Source organism: Primulina eburnea, chromosome 17, assembly GCF_022965805.1.
Source record: "Primulina eburnea isolate SZY01 chromosome 17, ASM2296580v1, whole genome shotgun sequence".
Classification (NCBI taxonomy): domain Eukaryota; kingdom Viridiplantae; phylum Streptophyta; class Magnoliopsida; order Lamiales; family Gesneriaceae; genus Primulina; species Primulina eburnea.
In genome coordinates this window covers 26,607,510-26,630,720 of record NC_133117.1, presented here as the reverse complement: position 1 = coordinate 26,630,720, position 23,211 = coordinate 26,607,510, and the positions used below count along the sequence as shown (strand labels likewise).

Below are 23,211 nucleotides of genomic sequence, written 5' to 3'. Positions count from 1 at the left end.
CATATCCGGAAGACTGAATGACCTCTTCGCCCATGTAGTTGCGGCTGATGCCAAAAAGGGGGAAGATAGAGGAGATCCAACAGGAGCCAGACAACCAGAAGATGAAGCTGAACCATCAAACAGAAGACTTCAAGAACCTCAGAATGAGGAAGTCATATTCAGGAATATTGAAACTGATTGATCATTTTCTTTGATACTCTATTGACATTATCTTTTTGATGAAATGATTATCTGCTTTATTTAACGTCCTTCTACTGTTTAGGTTTTGGCATCACCACAAAGGGGGAAATTGTTAGATATGAATTTTATTGTGGCGATAATAAACTAAAACCAGCAGATCAGAACAGTTGACTAATTTATCAGGAGCTACTGGTCTGATAAAACAAAACCAGTAGAAAGGAAAGTAATACAAAACCAGTAGAGGACGTTTCCTAACGTTGCTACCTTAAATGTTACCATAAAGAGTTCCTAGTACTAGTATTAATTGTAGCATTAATTACTATACGGATTCATTTAATGCATTTTACCCAAATAAGTATGAAACAAGACTGATTGTTTTATAGCTTTTCTGCAGGAACTTCTTTTGGAAATAAAGCTGATTGTATCAGTTATCTGAAGACATCCTCTGATTGTGAACGTTGAACTCAGTCGTTTATATATACTTGGATCAAATCCTTTTACGACAGCTCGCTTCGCATAATATTATCTCTCAAGGAACAAAGCTATTCTTATCTTTTCAGACTTATCTCGAAATTCCTCGAGTTCTTAAAAGTTCAACACAAAGAAAAGTAGCACATGCTTCATAGCAAATATCTGATCTTTCGAAGATCATCTTGTGCTACTGATTCTTACACTCTTCACAATCTTTACATCATTTATACTTTATCAAGAAGAGTCTGTAATCTGAAACTAGTCTTTTCAGAACTTTGTGTTTCACATTCTTGTGAGTTGAGAAACTAAGAGTTTCAGTAGGCTGAAGTGTAAGTCCTTCTGAAGTGGGTGTGTACAAGAGTTGTACTGTAATATCCAAAGTCTTTTAGTTATACCTTCTGGAAACAGAAGAAGGGGAGACGTAGAAGAGTTTATCTTCGAACTTCCATAAACAACTGCTGCCTACTGTTTTATTGTCTTTCAACTATTTCATCAGATTGTTTCCGCGCGTTCTATTGTAATCAGGTGAAAGTATTCACACAAGATAAACTACTATCCCTAACAGGATTTTAGTACCTCATCAGAAACGAAAGAAAAACGAGTAGAGTTTATTCAGCCCCCCCTCTAAACTCATCTTCGATCCCCAACAGTAATTATTACCTATAAGCATTAAAAACTAATCTTGATCATAGGCCTTCATGCACTGAGAAGGGGAAGGCTATATTTCAGGTCTTGTAATTTGTAAATTTTTCACTTTTAATCTTGTTAACAATAAATTTGCATTTTTAGTCTTGTAACTAACATTTGTTTTTCATTTTTAATCTTGTTAATGTAAATTTTATTTTTATCCATGTAACTTTTATTTTTCATTCTGGTCGGAGTATATATTGTTTGTTGGTTAAAAAATGACCAAAAATAAAAAAAAATGTACAAGTTAAAGGAATAAAAATGAAAAATATATATACATATACAAATCATATGACTAAAATAAAAATTAACCATAATATGACCGAAAATGGAAAACAATGCTATAATTAAGTCTACTCTAACTATTAGGTACCTAGTTATTCTTTTAGCAGCTAGAAAATGTGATTGTTTGGGATCATATTGAAAATGAGTACAAATGCATACAACCAACATGATATAGGGTCTACTCGGCCAGTTAGATATAACAATAATCTTATTAGACATCGATACATTATTACCTCTACCTAAATTCCCCTTTAGTCTTTGTCTAACTTAGTCGATGAAATCGTTGGGGTTAATGCGGCCGTGCATGTTTTCATAAAAAAATTATTTAATATACTTGAATTGATTGATGAAAATTCCATTATCGAACTTCTATACTTCTAATCTCAGAAAAAAATATTAATTAATTCTCTCATCATACTCATTTCAAATTGCTTTTGCATTAACCTGCCATTTCTCGCATAATTTTGAATTAGTAGAGCCGAAGATAACGTCATCAACATAAATTTGAACAAGTATGATCACCTTATGTGAATGTGTAAAGTCTTTTATCAATAGACCTGATAACAAATATCAAGAAGAAATTGAGACAAGTTATCATATCATGTTCTAGGAGCTTGTTTTAAATCGTACAAATCATTATCTAATTTGAATACATGATCTAGTGGAGTATGATTTGCAAAATAAAGAGGTTCCACAAATACTTCTTCTTAAAGTAATCCATTGATAAATGCACTTGACATCAATTCGATATATCTTGAATATTTTGTGAGCAGAAAATGCAAGAAATATACTAATAGCTTATAATTTTTCTATAGATAAAATTTTCATCGAAATAACATTCTTCCTGTCTAAATTGTTGTGCAACTAATCTATCCATATTCCTTACCACTATACCTCTTTCATTCAATTTATTCCTAAACACACATCAAGTTCCTATAACAGCTTGATACCTTGTCTAGGTACTAAATGTGAAGGATCGGTTTGGGCACCTACGAGGGTGCTTCAAGAACAATATTTTCAATGAGCTGCAATAGCTCGTGTTCTAAGAGTGCATATACCGATGAATTAGATCGAGTTTGGTTTCAAATCAAGCAGAAAACACTCGAAGTAATCCTTCGTTAAGTAAAAGATTTTAAAATCTAATGACTTGTGTAAACTGATCGACTGAAATACGTGGAATCAGTTCTGGCTTCTATCATTTCAGCTATGGAAAGAACTAAACTGATATCAGCTAGAACTGATTCCCCGTATTTCAGTCGATCAGTTTACGTAAGTCATTAGATTTTAAAATCTTTCAGTGTTTCTTAACGAAGGATTACTTCGAGTGTTTTCCGCTTGGTTTGAAGCCAAAATCGATCTAATTCATCGGTGTATACATTCTTAGAACACGAGCTATTGCAGCTCATTGAGAATATTGTGTTTGAAACACCCTCGCAGGTGCCCAAACCGATCCATCAATTGGTATCAGAGCTAGCTATTCTAAGAAGGACATTTGAAAACTGACTAAAATTATTTTATTTTAAAACAGTTTTAAATGATATTAAAAGTACCTTATATTTTTTTCAAAACTATTTGAAAATGTTTATCTAACGCTCAATTCAAATAGTAGAAAGGATTAACTCTACAACTAACATTGCAGCCACTTCTCTTGGCTTTGGGGCTTTAATCAGCCTGTAGGTGTATGAGTCCTACATGTTGGCTATTCAGCAAAACTGATCGGAAGACAAGGTTTCGGTTGCCATCCTACCAGTTGAAGCTGATCAACAGACGAAGCTCATCTATGTTGAGAAGTTGGATGGTTAAAGTGGAGCTTAATCATCAGCAGTGCACCACCGCTTAACTGCCATATCAGATCAAGTAGATGATCAATGCGGTTCAACATCAGATGAGTCCAGTTTGAGTCAGCCCGACCAGTTTGACAACTCATAGATCATGTCCAAGGCAACTAGTTGTTTGTCTGGCAAAGAGACTCAAGATCGTTGCAGCACTTCAAGAGTTCAAGGCAACCAGTTGTTGGTATTTTCAATTATGTCATGCATAAACTGATTGTTATTTGATGTTTTTTAAAATATGCTATTGTAGTAACAATTTTCCCTTATAACTTATGATGTACTTAAATGTATAATAGAATGGACATCTATTTGATTAAATAAATGTTATGTTTATCAAATTATGTTTCTATGTGATTGAACTGATACCTCCAGATTTCTTGTCTGAATTGCTTGAATGATTAAAGTTACTAAATTTTGGGTAGATAACTATTTTTAAAGAGGAGTTTTTAATTCAGTTAGCAAGGGGGAGCTTTCTTTCCTTCGAACTGAAAAATATTTGTAAAACTCATTTTTAATTCAGTTAGTGAGGGGGAGCTTTCTTTCCCTTGACCTGAATTTTTTTTAATCGTTTTAAATGTTTTTTATTCTCACAAAAGGGCAGAATCAGTTAAATTTTAAATTTCAAAATTTGATTAATTGCTCAAGTTTTGTGATCATAAAAAATTGGGAGATTGTTGGAACATTCATGTTCGCAATCTTGATTTTGATGTTAACAAAACTTGTTATTTTTTTCTAATGATTTTACTTAAGTGCGCTGAAACTGAAACTGATCAGGATTCGAACTAATCAGTTATCAAGCCAAAATTGAAGCTATCGAAGAATGCAAACTTAAAGTACCAACTATTTAATCGAACTGAACCAGTTCAACTGATGAATCGTAAAACAATTCAAATGATTGTCCAGCTCATAGGTGGTTCTGCAGAAGACATTCAGCAGCCCGACAAGCTGACAAAGAGTTCAACTGATGAAAGTCCAGTTGACCAGTTTAACTTAAAGAGTGAAATCAGTTCAACTGACGAGCCAACTGATTTCACCAGCCCAACTGAAGAGCAGTTCAGATGACTAGTTCAGATCATCAGTTAGAATCAATCAGTTCCAGAACATGACAAGCTTATTCTATGGTATCCAGCTGGGCACAAAGGTACAAAAGCAATTGTCCAGTCAAAGGACAATAATAGACGTTGCAACAATGTTTAAAGCCTAAACGTTCCAGAATTGCTGTCTGAAAGTACAAGACACGTTTTGAGGAACATATTCAAAAGGCAATGGATACAATGAATTAGTCTCACTGCATGATCAAGCTTCGCTCCTGTAAATAGTAGATGAAGATCGGTGCAGACTTATGAACGAGAGTGGAAAAACAAGAAAGAAAAGAAAGGGCGCGCTTATTGCATATAAGCTTACAAAGAAGCAATCAGCCCAGTCGAGGAAACAAGCCAAAGTTATATCAGCTTAGTGTAGAAGCTTATGTCCCTCAGTGTGTGAGAACACCTTTCGAGTTGTTTCAGAGATCAGTTCTCACACACACATACCAGTAATCAAATGCAGTCTTGCACAAAAACATAAAACTTGTGTATTTATTTTTTGAAACACATACGTTAAACAAATGTTGGATGGAAGGTGATGCTAAGCAGTTGTTAAGTCCTAAGCTAGGTGGTTTTGTACAAGGTGATGTATAAATCAAAGTCTTCTAGTGGATTCCTACCCGAGGAAGTAGAAGGAGTGACGTAGGAGCAGTTGAAGTCTTCGAACATCCATAAACATATCTTATGTATTTACCGACTTGATCAGTTCAGTTTTGTCCCTAGCTGAACTGATAGAAGCCAGAACTGATTCCCCGTATTTCAGTCAATCAGTTTACACAAGTAATTAGATTTTAAAATCTTTCAGTTTTTCTTAATGAAGGATTACTTCGAGTGTTTTCTGCTTGGTTTGAAACCAAACTCGATCTAATTCATTAGTGTATACATTCTTAGAATACAAACTATTGCAACTCATTGAGAATATTGTGTTTGAAGCACCCTCGCAGGTGCCCAAATCGATCCATCAAAATGTCTTAGCTTATTTCGTTCAAACTAATTAAGTTTATCCTGTTAGCATCTATCCAATTACTATCAATCAAGGTTTCATCAATATTTTTAGGTTATAACTGAGAAATAAAAGCAGCATGTGTATATTCGTTTAGCATTTGTCTACGAGTTCTAAGAGGTGTTGTAGGGTTACCAATCACAAAAGATTATGGATTCTTCTTGCTCCATTGGTCGATTGGTTCTAGAAAATCTCTATTTGAATATATGATGGAAAGTTGGTTTCAGCAAGGTTCTCATGTATCTCATTGTCGTCTAGGTTTAAATCGACATGATCATTATCGGGAGGGATATTACCTTCTTGTTCAATAACTTGTTCTGCAATTGATCTCTAGTTCTGGAGATATCATCTTAACTTTCATCATCTATTTTATGTTCTCAATACAAATTTTCGGCTCACATATGTTATTTTGATCATATTGGTCCTTGTATTCATCAAACATGACTTGAATTGTTTCTTCCACATTTAAATTTCTTCAGTTGAACACTCTAAATTTTTTTCCCACTGCCGAATATCGTAAGAAAGTACCTTCATCTGCTCTGACATAAAAAAGAAGTCAAGTGATTCTTGGCATTATTATGGATAAAATATATGCAGATGGAAACATGAAAGTAAGATACATTCGACTCACTACCATACAAATTTCATTTTTATCATCATTCGATTTTGTGTGTAACAGGCTGATATGAATATGGTCTGGCGTGACACGCGAATAGTTGGAAGGAGATTTAAGAAGCGTTTTTGTCTCGGGCTTTCAAGCTTGATGATGATTAATGATGAAGAAACAAGCATATTCAAGCAATTGAAGGAATTCAAAAAAGAATATAATGAAGGAATTTCGAGCAACAAAGCATGCGAGTGCAACATGACCCGTGAGGACAGTAGTTGGCGCCCACCCATGCAACCAAAAGCTCACCCGTGCGGGCAAAACTTGGCGTGCACCAGCACCAAAATTGGAGCACCAGCGCGCCCTCCGCTAGCCAAAAACCGAAGCTTGCACACACCCGCATGAATTCACGCTCACATGCGCTCCGCGATGCATATGCATATTTTATTTATGGAAACCTAGATTATGATTTTGTTGTATTTTATCTTATAAACACATTGTATACAAGAATTTTAAACATGATTGATTGAGTTTTAATATATTTTGTGAGTTTTTCTATCAAATTCAAAGCTTGACTTTGTATACACCTTTCTATGTTTTTCAAATCAAACTTATCAAATTTAATATTTTTGGTTTTGTAAGATTTTTCTTCACTCGGATTGTCAAATAAAAGTTCTTTGAAGGTTCGTTTGAGATCGATTGTTATCTTCCTGAATATTTGTTGCTAAGTTTCTTGTATCTTAGAGGTGAATATCACAAAAATTACTAGTTTCAAAATATCAGGACAACACAACATTTGTATGACTCTATTTTTTAGCGCGTTTTCTCTTCAAGTTTTAAGAACCATATCATTTGGCATCAGAGCTTTTGGTTCTTTTTGATTCAAGTAAGTATCTCGTTTTTATTATCAGATCTGCGTTATTATATCGTTTTGTTTTCATATCCACGTGTTTTCTATCATATCTTTTCATTTCATGAATCTTTTGATACTCGAAATTTCGTGAGTCTATTTTCGTTTTTCGAGTTGTAGGAATTATTCTTATGTAAATCTGAAAAAAAGTAAAAAAAAAATTCGAAAATTTTGCTATTATTTAGCATTGATTTTTGTTCTTGTCTATTTTCGAGTCGTATTCAAGAGTATATCAAAAAATATTCAAATTTCTTGTTTTACACAATCTGATTAAGTCGATTTGCAAGTGTCGTGAAGTTTGAACTTGTGAGTTTGATGCATACAAGCTACAGAGCCGAAAGTGTACCCTACGAGAGTACTCTCAAAATAGAGTGAAATGCTAGAGTCTGAACGTTTAGTTCTTGAAGTGACGTGAGAAGTATCTGTAGTGAGGACAAAAAAAAAAGGTTGATTGAATTTTCGTTGGAGTCACTAGTGAGGATTCGTGATGAGGAAACTTTATTCTTTATTGTTTTCTATTAACATTTTCTTGCAGGTATAATGTTTGACGACTGACAATTTCAAACAATGATAAGAGAGTTGGATAGAATGTGGGTGAAGGAGTTTAAGCTTCTACTTGATAAGTATAGGCAAGTTGGTGGGGGATATGATAACGAGAGGAGTTTATGTAAATAGAGTGTCGTACTCGAGTCGGGATGATGATAGGCGACATTATGAGAGTCCTAAACGTAGAAGTCTAGGAAAGAGTAGACTGAGTGGCACAAAGATTGCAGTTCCATTTTTCAATGGGGGAACCGATTCAAAGGTGTACCTTGAGTGGAAGGAGATGATGGAGTGTATCTTTGAAAGCCGAGATTATACGGAAGAAATGAAGGTAACACAAGCTTGTAGTTAGTTTACCGATTATGCTGTTACTTGGTGAGTTAAGTTAGCATTGGATAGAAGGAGTTACAATGAGGACCTCATAGGAATGTGAGAATAGATGAAAAGAGTAATGAGAAAGCAATTTGTTCCTAATCACTATAATAGAGGAGATGGCAGAAGAGGTAAACATGACATGCATAAGGAGTCGTTGGCATCCACGTAGAGGTCGAGCGTGGAGGAGAAAATCATGGATATTCCTGTAATGGAGTCTAGACTTTCATCTACCAAGCATGAATACCAAGGTACATCTGAAAATTTCAATACTCGTGATTTTAATATTAAATGTTGTTGGTGTTTAGAAGTTGGGAATGATATTAGCCAATTTCCACGTAAGAAGGTGGCCGTAATAGAATCGTCAATTGGGATTAAAATCCAAATGGATGTTGACGTCAGAGTTGAACTTGTATGTGAATTTGCGGCTGGAGATTATGATGGTATTTCACTAGTTGATGTTTGAATGTTTTGGAACAATATACAGTGGAGACTAAATCATCAAGTAGAGAAGCAGTACGTGATTTGCCTACTATGGAGGAGGAGAGTTGGACCTATGGTTCATGAATGTGTTGAGGAAAAATGTACATCTCTAGTACAGTTGAATCCAAAAGAAGAATTTCTCGATATTCAATTGTCAATTCAAAAGGTGAGCGAAAAAAATTTAAAATGGCCATATGAAAGATTGAATAAAAGTGTGAGATTTCCATAGAAAGAAAAGAAAAAGAAAATGATGAGATGAGAGAAAAAGAAAAAGAGGCCAAAGAAAAGAAAAATAAAAATAAATTGAATGCCCAAAAGAGAGAGGTTTAGAGTTGCTAGCTTTTGCATAAACCCTTTCAAGTACCTTTGTAAAAAGTGGTTTATTCTCATTGTGATGATATAGCATGTTCAATCCCGAGCGTGATTAGTTCTTCTTTGCAGGATTCTAGAGACATCATGATTAGGAAGAGAGCAAGTGTTGATGATGGGACAATGTAATGGGATGATCCATGTGAAGTCAGAAGTAACCGAAATGAGGTAATGTTAGTTTCCAACGCAACAACTACAAGGTATGATTTGCTTCTTTACCTTAATTCGTTGTTGTGTTGTTTTCAAGATTTTAGAGTAAAGGTTGCAAAAGCTAATATATAAGAGAGGTGATCAGATTTTCACTTTTGTCTCTAAATTTTATGTATGTGAGATTTATGAGAAATTTCATGCATTGATTTTAAACCTTGTACATTTTAATTTCTCACGAGTTGCTAAATTGGTGGGATTTGGTTGCTACAAGACTGTATGCATTAAACTTAAATTTCTGCGATATGTTAAGATATTGCATGGATAATACACGTGACATTTCTATTTTTATGACCTATATTGGTTTGATGGTGGCTTTGGAAGAGCATGAATGAATATAAGAATTTTTATATTCATGATGAATATATTTTTACAGAAAAAAAATTCTTCATTTTATATTCATTGTATGAGTTGTGTGCTAGTGAGGCGTACTGTTGTGATTTTATCATTGATATAATGGATGAATATATATGTTTGTTGCATATGAAGATGTATGTTAAGTGATGTAGCGAAGGATGCATTGCGTTTAGGGATATGATATCTAAGCTTGATTCTTATGTGTTTCATGAAATATTTCTTATTCCTAGTGAGTTATGGTCGTACATTTGCATGAATATCATTTTGGTGTTAACTAGGTCTAACAAAGGAAAGAACTTAGCTTTCTCTATGCTTAATGAGATGTTATTATTATCATTTTGCGTCATTTTTTATTTGATGTCCGGTGTAATAGATGAACATATAGAAAGGGCGACCGCGAAGTTGGGATTTCAAGTGCGGTTGGAGCGAGCAGATGATAGCACCTACAAACTTGAGTTTTAAGGTTAGCGTGTTGATAGTATAATTCTTATTATTACTAACTTGCTTCGTTTTTTGTAGGTAGTCAAGATTTAAGGACAAATTTTTTTGAAGAAGGGGAGTATGATATAAATCTGATCAAGAGTGACCTACGAATATCGGAAGGAGATTTAAGAAGCGTTTTGTCTCAGACTTTCAAGCTTGATGATGATTAATGATGAATAATCAAACATATTCAAGAAATTGAAAGAGTTCAAAGAAGAATATAATTTAGGAGTGTAGAGCAACCAAGGATGCGAGTGCAAAATGACCCGTGAGGACAGTAGCTGGCGCGCACCCATGAAACTGAACGCATAACTATGCACACCTGGCAGAACTCAGCGCGCACCAGTGCGCCTTTTGCTGGCTGAAAACAAAAGCTTGTGTGCATTCGCACGAATTCCTGCATACATGCACACGACGATGAAGATTTTATTTATGAAAACCCTATATTACGATTTTGCTGTATTTTACCATCTAAACACATTGTACACACGAATTGTAAACATGATTGATTGACTTTTAACATATTTTATGAGTTTTTCTCTCAAATTCAAAGTTGGGCTTTGTATACACTTTTATGTATTTCTCAATTAAAACTTATAAAAGTTTAATATTTTGTGGCATTTATCGATTGTCCTTTACTCGAATTGTCAAAGACAAGTTCTTTGAAGGTTCGTTTGAAATTGATTGTTATATTCGTGAATATTTGTTGCTAATAGTAGCTTAGCGATGAATAAAACAAACAATTATTTATTTCAAAAGATTGGGGCAACACAACGTTCTTTATTTTATCAACTCGAGGGCGTGACTCCGTTTTTTAGCGCGTTTTCTTTTCGTATTTGAAAAATGGTTCACATGCACTAATCATTGTCTCCACCCAAAATCTCTGAGAAACTCGTGGTTCGGCTAACATAGTCATTGCCACATCTTTTAAAGTTCTATATCTTCTCTCAGCAACTTCATCTTGCTGAGATTTCCTAGCGGCTAGTACTCATTCCTGATTCCTTTTTCATTTAATTATAATTCAATATTTTTGGTTTGTAAATTCAGTTGTTCGATAACTTCTAGTTCTACCAATCGCAGCCGATTTCTCATTTTGAATACGTTTTAGAAATTTGATCAGCTGAAGACCGACCTGATATTTTCCTCTCAATATTATCACCCAACTGAATTTTGAGAAATCATCAATAACAACCGGATTGTATTTCATTCCCTCTAAGCTGAGCACTGGTATGGGACCAAACAAGTCCATGTGCGACAGATCTAAGTATCGAGAGGATAACTTACTCATTTTGTTTTTAAAGCTTGATCTAACTTGCTTGCCTTGTTGACAAGTTCAACAGGATTTTTTTTCACAAAATAAATTTTCAGCAGACCAATGACAAAAATATGTTTTCACATATTTCTAATGTCATTGAAGTTCAAGTTATTCAGTCTCTTATGCCATAACTAGTTCTTATAATAATAATAATGACAATGGAACATGTAGGCTCGATAATGTAATCATAATTCCAATCAATCTTATAAGTAGTATCATTCCTGATTTCTAAAAACAGAGTTCTACCGGAAAATTCCTTGACTTGCATTTATCTTTCAAGAATTCAACAAAATAACCATGATCACACAGTTGACTAAATCTGGTTAAATTGTAACAAATATTCTCAACTAATTACACACATTGATAATAATGTTATCGTGGGTAATATTATTCTTACCCACAGTTTTATCCTTTGCATTGTTGTCGATGGTGATTTTTGGTCCATTATAAGCTGTGGGTTCACTTAGAAACTTTGATTATCCTATCATGTCTAGAACATTTACTATTCAATTACAATATAGATTTTATGAGTAATTGACTTCTGATACATGCAAGACAGATTATAAGTAACTGGTCCTCATTCATACTCGGGTCCAAACTTAATTAGTCCCTTTGGAACCCAAACTTGCATTAGCCTAATCGGCTTGGTTTCATGTTTGTTTAATAAAGTCGTGCATTGGAAATATTTTGTGATGCAGAACACATGCTTGTGCTGAAATGTTGTTTCACTAGCTTTTCAATTTTTGGCAACCCTGTATCTCCTCTGATCAGGCTTGATGTTATGATATTGGTGAGTTTTTACTTTCATTGAAGAGAACCTTGTCGACTTTTTTATGTGAACAGAACAATTCGGCTTAGTTATTTTCTTCTCATGATTCTTGTAACCAATCCCAAATCTGTAACGTCTACCTTTTTAAAAGGACGGAAATATTTTTTTTTGTAAAGCTCACATTTTGAAATTTATCATTTAAATAAATTACATACATTCAGTCCTACTAAAAATATTATTTAAAAATAATCATAAGTAATTACCAATAAAAATATAGCGGAGTAAAAACGAGTAAAAATCCTAACATCAAACAGTAAAATAAATCAGCGTAAAAATGCTGATATCCTCTCAATAACATAAAATCGTGAATGTGCGGAAAATCATGAGGTCCTTGGGTTGTGTTGCCCACCAGGTCTGCCGACTCAGAGATCAGCACCGGCAGTCCCCTTGACATCGAACTCACCTACATCACACATGCCTAGTGAGTCTAAAGACTCAACACACATGTACCATAAATAACAAATATATATACATAGCACACAACAGTGAAAAATATCATATTCAACATATCTTTCACGAACTTTAAAAACGTAATGTAAACGTGTCATATGAAATCGTGACGTGTCGAAACAGCTCATTGTTAATCATCATTCATCCTTCATCATTTATCATTTCCATGGTGTATTCATTCCATTATAGGTGACTATCATACATCCTCATTTACGATGTATCCATCATACATAGAACCGCGGTACCCGACGGCTGTCGGAAATCAGTGACATGATTACCCATCTACTGTGCCTAAGCCTCATCATCATCATTTACATATACGTCTTATGAATTTACATATATTTTGATAGCCACAACTAATTTCCATCATTTAAAACATCATCATTTACATCACTTATAAAAATCATGCATGAAAGCAATTTTCTTTAAATCCAAGCAGACAACGTATATTTTCATAAAATCATAAAAATCTTGATCATGATGCATAAACATTTAAAATATATAAAATTTGTACTCAGGGCGCTGCTTTACCAAAATCTCACCCCAGGTGCAAAATGACCATTTTGCTCTGGAAACCCAAAATTTACCGTTTTACCCCTGGACTTCTACAACTGACCCGAAGCTTACCAACCTTCTTAAAACATCCCAAAACATATTTAAAATCATTCTTATATGTAAACTCGAGCTCATTTCATAACTTAACAGATTCGTTTTAAAACTTGGGCCGGGTCCTGGTTTTAACCCAAATCGATTCGAAACTTAAAACGAATTTTTCCTAAATTTTTACCACCCCATAAACACATCTAAAAGATCCTAAAACCTCAAAAATCAGACCCCTAAACTTTCGAATTTTAATATATCCAGCTGCTGAATTTTCGTGGCTTCTTATTCCTCCAAACCCTAGTGCACTACTTCCTTTTTTTGCTCCCTAGCCCACAACACTGATTGTTCCAGCCCTGGCTTCCCTCCCTAGAGCACACTAAGAACCCTTTCGACCGAACCCACTTCAGTTCCCTGCCCCATGCAGCCCCCACAACTCACACAGCCCCTGGCCCCTCACGTAGTGCACCCGAGCATCACCCCACGCCCAATGCTCAAGCGACTATGCCACAACTGTGTTCGAACCACCCTTCACCGTGGTTCTGACCCTTCATGATCTGTTCCAGGTCTCGGGATGCCCTTGCACAGCCGAGACTTCCCAATCACCGATCTAAACCACAAGCACCCAATCCCACCTAGGTTCCATCGTTCTCCGACTAAGCTATAGCACACCTCAACCTCAACCCTTAGACATCATAACCTTGAGCTTAACAGGACTCAGCAACCCCTCGACAGTCTCGTTGCACGCAAAACATCAAAACGTGAGTAACATCACAAAAAAACGCAGCCACATGAGAGATCGTAGAACAACCGTACACATAAATATATTACAGCATACTTATGAGAATACAAGCGTGCCTTGGTGATTTCTACACAAGAACGATGAAGAACGAACGTCGGGAGAGCACCGGAAGAATTTTTTTGCAAGAAATGAAGTGGCCGAGACTTGAAGCTGGGGGAGGCGCTGAAAAACGAGGGAGCAACTCTGAATTGAAGGGGTGTCACCTGGTGGCACTACAACAAAAATTACTTTTCCCAGCGCGTAAATTCTCTTTCTACGGAGCACATTGCATGCTGTACAACTGCAAGCTATTGAAAGTTCAAGATTATCCGCGGCATACATGTGCACGTTGTTAATACTATTTTTCCCAGAGTGCATGTGTACGTCGTTAATACAATTATCTGTTGCTCGCATTGTACGCCGTTAATATTTAGATAACATCTAACATTAGCGGCGGTGTTTGATAAAACCGTCGCTAATTAGTGACGGCTCACAATAATAGCGCCCGTCGTAAAGCAGCGACTGTTTAAAATCCGTCGCTAAATTAGCGACACTAACAACTAAAAAAATAAACAAAAATTGAAACGAAAAAATGTACCAAAATGAAAACTAAAATCGTGTAAGAGAGAAAATTTTAAATGTTGTGAAATGGTGTTTAGGAAAATGATTCGAAGATGTGTATATTTAAAGACAAGTTGCGATGGTTTTTGCTCGAAGATGTGTATATTTAAAGACAAGTTGCGATGGTTTTTGCTTTACCCATCGCTATTAATGACAGTTTGTAACAGAACTGTCGCTAGTTGCGACGGTTGAGCATAGACCGTCGCTATTTTTTTATTAAACTCTCTTTTATTTAAAATGAGTGCCAGTTGTTAATTCGGCATTTAGCGAAAACTGAATTTGAACCGAAGCTAATAGCGACGGTTTGGTATTAAACTGTCGCCAATTCAAATCATCGATGGTTTTATGTTAACCGTCGCAACGTTTAACTTAGCAACAGTTTTGATTAAACCGTCGCTAATAATAAAATTGCCACCCATTTTGTGTAGCGTGCTGCATGCCATGAATAATAATGTTAACGGCGTGCAATTAATGTACGCCGTTAATGTCTAGACAAGATTTTTTGTAAAAAAATAATTTACTTTTAACAGCACACATAAACCTGCAAGCTGTTAATAATTCTATTAACAACGTGCCTTTATTGTGCGCTGCGAAAATTGCATAGGTTATTAACAGCTCACATATAACTGGACGCTGTCGTTTCTATAATTTATTAACAACACACATAAATGCAGGCTGCGGATATTACTATCTGCAGTGTGCTTTTGCGGAAAATCATTTTTTTTGTAGTGTGGGGTGAATAATATTAGGTTTAGGGTTAATTAGGTATTATTTAAATAGTTAAAAAATGAACTAATGGGCCTTAAATTTCTAATTAAAAGTTTAGAAAAGGTTTTAAGCCCAACAAGTTTAAAATTAGGCCCATTAAGTCTAAACATATCCCTGAAAGATATTTTGTGTTGGAATGCTTTTGAAAGTATTAGCCGAATCCTCACAAAGTCATCCGATTCGATAAAATTTGCATACGAGATGAAAATAAAATCTACGGGTAAAAATACCCAATAAATCCTTTTTTTTAAAAAAAAACACTTAAAAACACCTTAAATTAATTAATAAAAATTAATCATGTACTAAAATAATTTTCCTGAAAATTCTCCGGTCTCCGTTCCTCGTTCGAGCGCGAAATGAATCTAGAAACCCTAATGCATGAACTTTTAAAAATTTCACGAATTAAATCCTATCATGCATGAATTATGCATAACATGCACAAAATAATTAAACACATAATTTAAATAAAAATCTTAGATTGCATGCATTCAGGTTACGTGGCCTAAAGTCCTAGATCTTACAAAATCGATTCTCTTTGTTCATTGTTTCAACATGCTTTTCAAATTGAATAATCGGTTCCTGATGTTCATATATCATGTTGGATCTCACAAATTTAATGAATTTACTTTTTCCAGTGTCCATACACGATTGAGCACTAGTGTAACGTACCGTACTTTTTACTACTTAAAATTTGCAGAAAAAATTAAAATTTTCTTAAACATAAAATAACCTTCATAGTTTGCCATAAAATATCTCAACCAAGTCCCCCATAAGACATGGTCGTTCAAAATAACTACAATAAAATTTGCTCACAAAAAGTTTGCTCAAAGTATTTCCATCAAAATATGAAATCAGAGTAATTTAACTTTTGCATAAAACTTAAACATGGCGGTCCTCGGGTTTAGCCTCCCGCTCAGTCCAAGCCTGCCCCTTGGTCGCCACCTCCTGTCTCCTCATCAACATACTCACCTGTATCGATCAAGTCTAGTGAGTCTAAAGACTCAACACGTATAAACCGGAATAACGAGTATTACGTAATAAAACCACGTGCAACTTTAAAATAGAGCGTACATACTAAAACTTGAACTTGCATAACGTAACTTGAACATACGTACATACATAGACGTGCCATAACTTGAAAGCTTTCATAAACATGCTTGCATAACTCAACAAACTTAAACACACGTGACTTTAATTTGCGTAGAGGCATGTTTCAAAGCAAGTGACCCAGAACATAATAAATGCCTGATCAGACAAACCACAATATTGGGCTGATAGGGACGTATCAACTGCCACATACATGAGATCCCCGTTCATAATTTAACGGGTTGGTTGGTCTCCGTTCATAATTTAACGCTTTCCAACCTCGATCTAACCCGTTCGTAATTTAACGGGCGGATTGGTCCCCTTTCATAATTTAACGCTTTCCAATCCTAACATAATTTGGTCACTAGATATTTAGCATACCTCCAAAAAATTAAAATATTTTCTTTGCACGTCATCATACTTACTTGGCGTTGAAGGATTCGTTGGACTTCGACTGGGGCCGTTGCTGCAACATGCTAACATGAGCTCAAAAGTTTAACTTGCGTGACTTAGACGTAATCATCATGCCTATACCTAAGCTCAATCGCTTACTTAGGACATGCTAAAATTCCCATAACTCGACCATGTAAATCAGTGCACTAAACCAAGACATCAAACCTCAAAGCATACATCAATATTTTTCCCAAAATAAGCAGTACACGGACCCCGTGCCTGGGTCCGTGTACACTCGGTTTCATGGCACTAAGGAGGAAACAAAGGCACGGACCCGTGTCAGGGTCCGTGTAGAGGTCCGGCTAGCCACTGTATGACGAAACCTGGGTGAAAACTTAACATGAAATTTCTTTCTTCCAACCAACCCAAAAGGACTAAGAATCGGCACCCCGAGACACCTCCTAGGACACTATAACACCGAATCAAACCTTTAAAAATACTCCAATACGACTACGCATCCCAAACGATGCAACAAACCGTGAACACGACAATTGACGAACAAACCCATCATAGAACTTTTAATGCATAGAAGTTCCTACCAACACGAAACGAAAACCCAAAAATCATTCCAACACCACGCTAAACATACTTAGATGCATTAACGATCACCCGTCGATCCCCAACGAAGCCTGCAACAATTAAACTTCATGAACGCATCAAAATCATAATTTACTGAAAACGCAGTTTGAGCAGTCCCACGAAAAACACCGTAACTCACTCAATTTTTATCCAAATCATTAGAATTTTATATCAAATCAAAGGTATCAAAAAGTTCTACATCTTTCACGTTGGAAGTTTTCTCAGATTCTCGACTTAAAAAAACGCAGTAATCCAAAATACACTGAAAAACGAGATTTTAGATCTAAAAACTATTTCAAGACGCATCGATGAATTTTCTGCTCAAACTACTACACATCACACATGGATTTTACGCATAAAAACAACGCAACACATACTATGACATGATCGATGCAGAAAAGAGAGATTATACGTGCCTTTTGATGATAAACTTTACCGAAACGGCGATACCGATGTGGGAACGGAGCGAGGCTTGATCCGGGACGACTTGCGGCTCGAATTTCTTGCAATAAAATCAACAAAAATTTGCTGTAAAGATTTAACGGATGGGGCGGCTGTTGCTCTTGTGCCAAGAACCCTAAAATTTTTCTTTTAAAATGATGGAATGAGGATAAGGGAGATGTGTGTGTGTGTTATACGTGTAAGTGTGTGTAAATAAGGGTGTGTGCGTGTGTTAGGCTAATAATTAGGGACTAAAATTTTGGCTTAATTCTACCATTAAGGTGCTAATTAAAAGTTACTCAATTAACACATTAAATAAAATACTATCCCTACTAATCCTTAAATAAAAGTCCCCCCAATTTAAGTAAAATCCACACTAATTTTACAAACTTTACTACTTAGCAAAATAAGGTGCACCATGCTAACTTTAAAATTTTAAAATCCCTAGATAAATAAATAGGGCTTGTAAAAATACTAAAGCTTAGTAAATCCTTTAAAACGTCCCAAACTCAACTTAAAAATAAAATACCACATTTTAAATTGCCAAAATCTTCGTCGGTCTTTTCCTCAATCCCGCCTCGAATGATCGCCTGAAACATGAAACTCGAAAGATATTTTAACGTGCATCACAATAAACATGACTAATTTAAAATAATACATTTAAATAAATTATGCATGGTAAAAAAATCATTTTAAATTAAATAACTGATTTAACAAATAAATAATGCATGAGTTTTACGTGTACGAATTTTGGGCTCTACAGTTTCTCCCTTACTTATAAAAATTTCGTCCTCGAAATTAAGTTTACCGAACAACTCCGGGTAGCGAAGTCGCATATCTGTCTCTGACTCCAAAGTGGCCTCTTCCACTGATTGGTTTAGCCACCGAACCTTGACTAGCTTAGTCACTTTGTTCCGGAGTCTGCGCTCTTGCCTGCCTAGGATTTGAATCGGTTTCTCCTCGTAAGACAGGTCTGGAGCCAACTGCAACGGTTCATAACTCAGAATGTTCGAAGGATTAGCCAAATATTTCCTCAGCATCGAGACATGGAACACATTGTGCACCCCGGACAGATTCGGCGGAAGAGCAACACGATAGGCTAGTGTCCCAACTCTTTCCAAAATCTCAAACGGCCCAATGAACCTCGGACTCAGTTTGCCTCTCTTCCCAAATCTCATAACACCCTTCATGGGTGCTATCTTTATAAAAACGTGATCGCCAACGGAAAACTCGAGGTCTCTCCTTCTCTTATCAGCATAGCTCTTCTGACAGCTTTGGGCAGTCTTCATTCTGTCCCGAATCTTGACCACCACATCGGCAGTTTGCTGAACTATCTCTGGACCAAGATCTGCTCTCTCAACAACTTCATCCCAATGAACTGGTGACCTGCACTTTCTTCCATACAAAGCCTCGTAGGGAGCCATACCTATAGACGATTGGAAGTTGTTGTTGTAGGTAAACTCTACTAGAAGTAAATTTGATTCCCAAGTGCCCTGAAAATCAATCATACAGGCTCTTAGCAAATCCTCCAAAAATATGAATCACTCGCTCAGACTGACCATCTGCCTACGGGTGAAAAGCTGTACTGAACAGTAATTTTGTCCCCATGGCTGCATGTAAGCTCTTCCAGAAGGACGACGTAAACCTCGGGTTCCTGTCAGAAACAATCGAAACTGGGAACCCATGTAAACGGACTATCTCCCTGATATAAAGCTCCGCATACTGCGTCATGGAGAAATTCGTCTTCACTGGAAAAAAGTGCGATGACTTAGTGAGCCTGTCCACTATGACCCAAATAGCATTAAATCCTCTGACTGATCTAGGCAACCCAATGACGAAGTCCATAGTGATGTTCTCCCATTTACACTCTGGTATGGGGAGTGGCTTAACCAATCCTGCTGGCCTCTGATGCTCTGCCTTCACCTGCTGACAAGTGAAGCATTCAGACACAAACCTGCGGATATCTCTCTTCATCCCTTGCCACCAATACAGAATCTGTAGGTCCTTATACATCTTGGTACCTCCTGGGTGGATAGAATATGGAGATGCATGCTCCTCTGACAGAATATCTTGTCTGATCGAATCAACACTAGGCACCCACATTCTGCCTCTGTATCTCACAATTCCATTTGCCACTGTGTAAAGAACACTGCCCTTGGCTTCATCCTTCAGTCTCCATTTCTGTAATTGCTCATCTGAAGACTAACCTGCACGAATGCGGTCTATCAGAGAAGATTGGACTGTCAGATTAGACAGTCTCGGAGTTCTACCCTCACGATAAACTTCCAAACCAAACCTCTGAATCTCAGACTGAAGAGGTATCTGCACTGATAACTGATCTATGACCCAACTTTCCTGCTCAAGGCATCCGCCACAACATTATCTTTTCCCGGATGGTAGCTAATTTCGCAATCATAGTCCTTCACCAGTTCCAACCACCGTCTCTGCCTCATGTTTAGTTGCTTCTGCGTGAAGAAATATTTCAGACTTTTGTAGTCAGTGAAAATCTGACATTTCTCGCCATACAAGTAGTGTCTCCAAATCTTCAAAGCAAAGACTACTGCGGCCAATTCTAAATCATGCGTCGGATAGTTCTTCTCGTGCACCTTCAACTGCCTGGAAGCATAAGCTATAACCCGACCTTGCTGCATCAACACTGCGCCTAATCCGAGCTTAGATGCATCGGTATAAAGCACAAATTCACCTTGCCCTGCCGGCATGGCTAGCACTGGTACTGAAATAAGAGCTTGCTTCAAAGTATCAAAGCTCTTCTGACATTCATCACTCCACACGAATTTAGCATTCTTCTTGGTCAGGGAAGTGAGTGGCACTGCTATGGATGAAAATCCTCGAATGAACTTACGGTAATAACCGGCTAAACCTAGAAAACTGCGGATCTCTGATGCATTCTTTGGCTCAACCCATTCCTTAACGGCTGCTACCTTTGCTGGATCCACTTCAATGCCACTTCTAGACACTATATGCCCCAAAAACGCTACTTTCTGAAACCAAAACTCGCACTTGCTGAACTTCGCAAATAACTTACGACTCTGCAAAACCTGCAACACCGTCCTCAGATCTGGCTATGCTCCTCATGGCTTTTCGAGTAAATAAGAATGTTAGAGTAGGTGCCCGTCGAGCCAAGTGTTGGCCGAGTGTTCACAATGAAACTCTATGTATAAGCAATCTTTATTTTAATAATATTTGAAATTATTGTTTTGGCAAATCTTTATCTGTATACCCATGCTAGTTGCATAGATAAAGCCCTTGAATATACAAATAGTAGAAAGAATATGAGATGCTCATATGATGAGTATCATGAAACTCATATTTGTAATACTGTATATTCTAAACGGTTCCTAGTCGATTCAGCCGCCACTAAGAAGGATATAGGCCGCTAGAGTTCGAGACTAGTATCTGCGATGTGAGTATCATGTTTCATTGGTAGGGGACATTGTGATGTCCGAACATGCAGATAGGTGCTCCTTGTAGAGTGCACTGAACAACCCTCCATAAAAGGACTTTCCAAGTGGTTCTCACTTATCGAGTGGAAATGTCCTAGTTTATGGTTGTACAGAATTAGTCCTTATGACCCGGGACAACATTGAGACTCTATGTGCTAGAATTACACTTTGACTTGTTTACCGACTCTAATGGGGTCATCAGGTGGCAAGGTTGGGTGTTCTATCGAAATACATAGGAGTCGATGCATTGTAGTCGGGGATTCACCGCTTACCTTCGGGTATTGATATCCTATGTGTTATCATGTGTATGTAGGTTGAAATCTCTGGCCAGAGTATGGTGGTAATTATGAAAGGGGTTTCATAGATTACACCATCGATGCAACTACGACATGACACATAGTATCGATTCATTGACAACTCTCGATAAACCAATGTTTGTCGAATCGGTCGGGATATATGAGTTGAAGGGACCGTACTGTACGCTAACCATAATAGAATGGTTCTTGCAGGCACTATCAGTTTGATACCTAGGGAATCATGTAAGCGATGCTGCTAGGCGTTTAACATGATTGGTTGGGTACTATCAGACTTGAGTTCTGACGTTCTTATTATCAAGGTATTGATAAATAAGAATGGAGCAATTGGGGTATGCTCATATAAGGACATGTTTAGTCCGAATCACATAGAGATGTGAACCCACGGCTAGTTGTATCAATGAACCATTGAGGGCCACACAAGTACTAGCTTTCTAGATCCCGTTGAGAAGTAAAAATAGTTCAATGTGTTGAACGGCTTATAAAGGAGTTTATAAGCGTAATGAAAAATTAGAAGTATGACTTCTATAAAGGAGAAACTAGTTCAATGTGTTGAACAACTTATAAATGAGTTTATAAGTGTAAAGAAAAATAGAAGTATGACTTCTATGAGAGAAATGTAAATTTTGATTTATGGAAGTGTTCCTAAATTAAAATTTGGCCAAGTGAATAATGTATTTGAAAATTGTGATTTTCATAGACATTATTATGGACTAAATTAAATTAATTCAAGTGTTGAATTAATTAAACACTAGTGGACCTAATAGAGTCCAAATAATTAAATTAATTCAAGTGTTGAATTAATTAAATTATATTGAGTCTTGTAGAGCTCAATTTAAATTAATTATTTAACTAGTGGGACTTGTGTAAATTCAAGTAATGTTTAATTAGTCTCAAATATGTTTGAGATAATTAAATTTAGTCCATGGTTTTTATTTTGATAAAAACCATATAATATGCATGCATGGGAGGTGAAAAGTTGGGAGACTACTTTTTGAGTTTTCAAGGCATGGCATGCAACTTTTTGGAACAACTTTTCCCACAACCAAAAAAAATGTCTCTCCTTCTCTCCTTGGATGAATAGTGCCGAAAATACTATTCATTTTTCTCTCACATTCTTCTTTCTTCAAGGGTTGAAGAAACAATCTCTTTCTCTCCAAGCTTTCTCTCATTTTCTTCTTCAAGTGTTGAGGAATGAAAAATACTTCTCTTTGAAAAATCCTCCTATTTGTTTGGTGCAAAATTTGAGGGGATCTAACTAGTTGGTGGTGGGCCTAATTTTTGGAGTAAGGAGGAAGCTTGTAGATTGTCATCCTTTTCAAGAGCCAAGTTGTTTACACTTTAGTTGGAGCCAAACAATCGATCTTTGAGATTGATAGGTAAATTTCTTAACACACTATGAATGTCATTTTGTTTTTATTGTATTTGCTACACAATATATGAGAGGTGGCCGAAATTTTTGCTAGAAAATATGATTTTCGAAATTTTTGTTGCTTCCGTTGCGCTTCCGGTCACCGTAACCGATCCCCTTTCAAGTGGTATCCGAGCTATGGTTACGTTTTTGTGTAGCATTTACAAGATATTATGTTGAGATCGATTTCTAACCGCATGAGTGTATTTTTTGCAACGATTCAAG

The 23,211-nt window shown here is 36.3% G+C and overlaps 1 protein-coding gene across 1 annotated transcript in view; it reads right to left on the bottom strand.

The window, feature by feature from the left end:
* Positions 1-2,046: 2,046 nt before the first annotated feature.
* Positions 2,047-23,211, bottom strand: part of LOC140817998 (uncharacterized) — a 30,308-nt gene continuing 9,143 nt past the window's right edge. The window contains exon 6 of the mRNA XM_073177794.1: positions 2,047-2,180. Within this exon, the coding sequence (XP_073033895.1) occupies positions 2,047-2,180 (134 nt within the window). The remainder of the gene's footprint in view (positions 2,181-23,211) is intronic.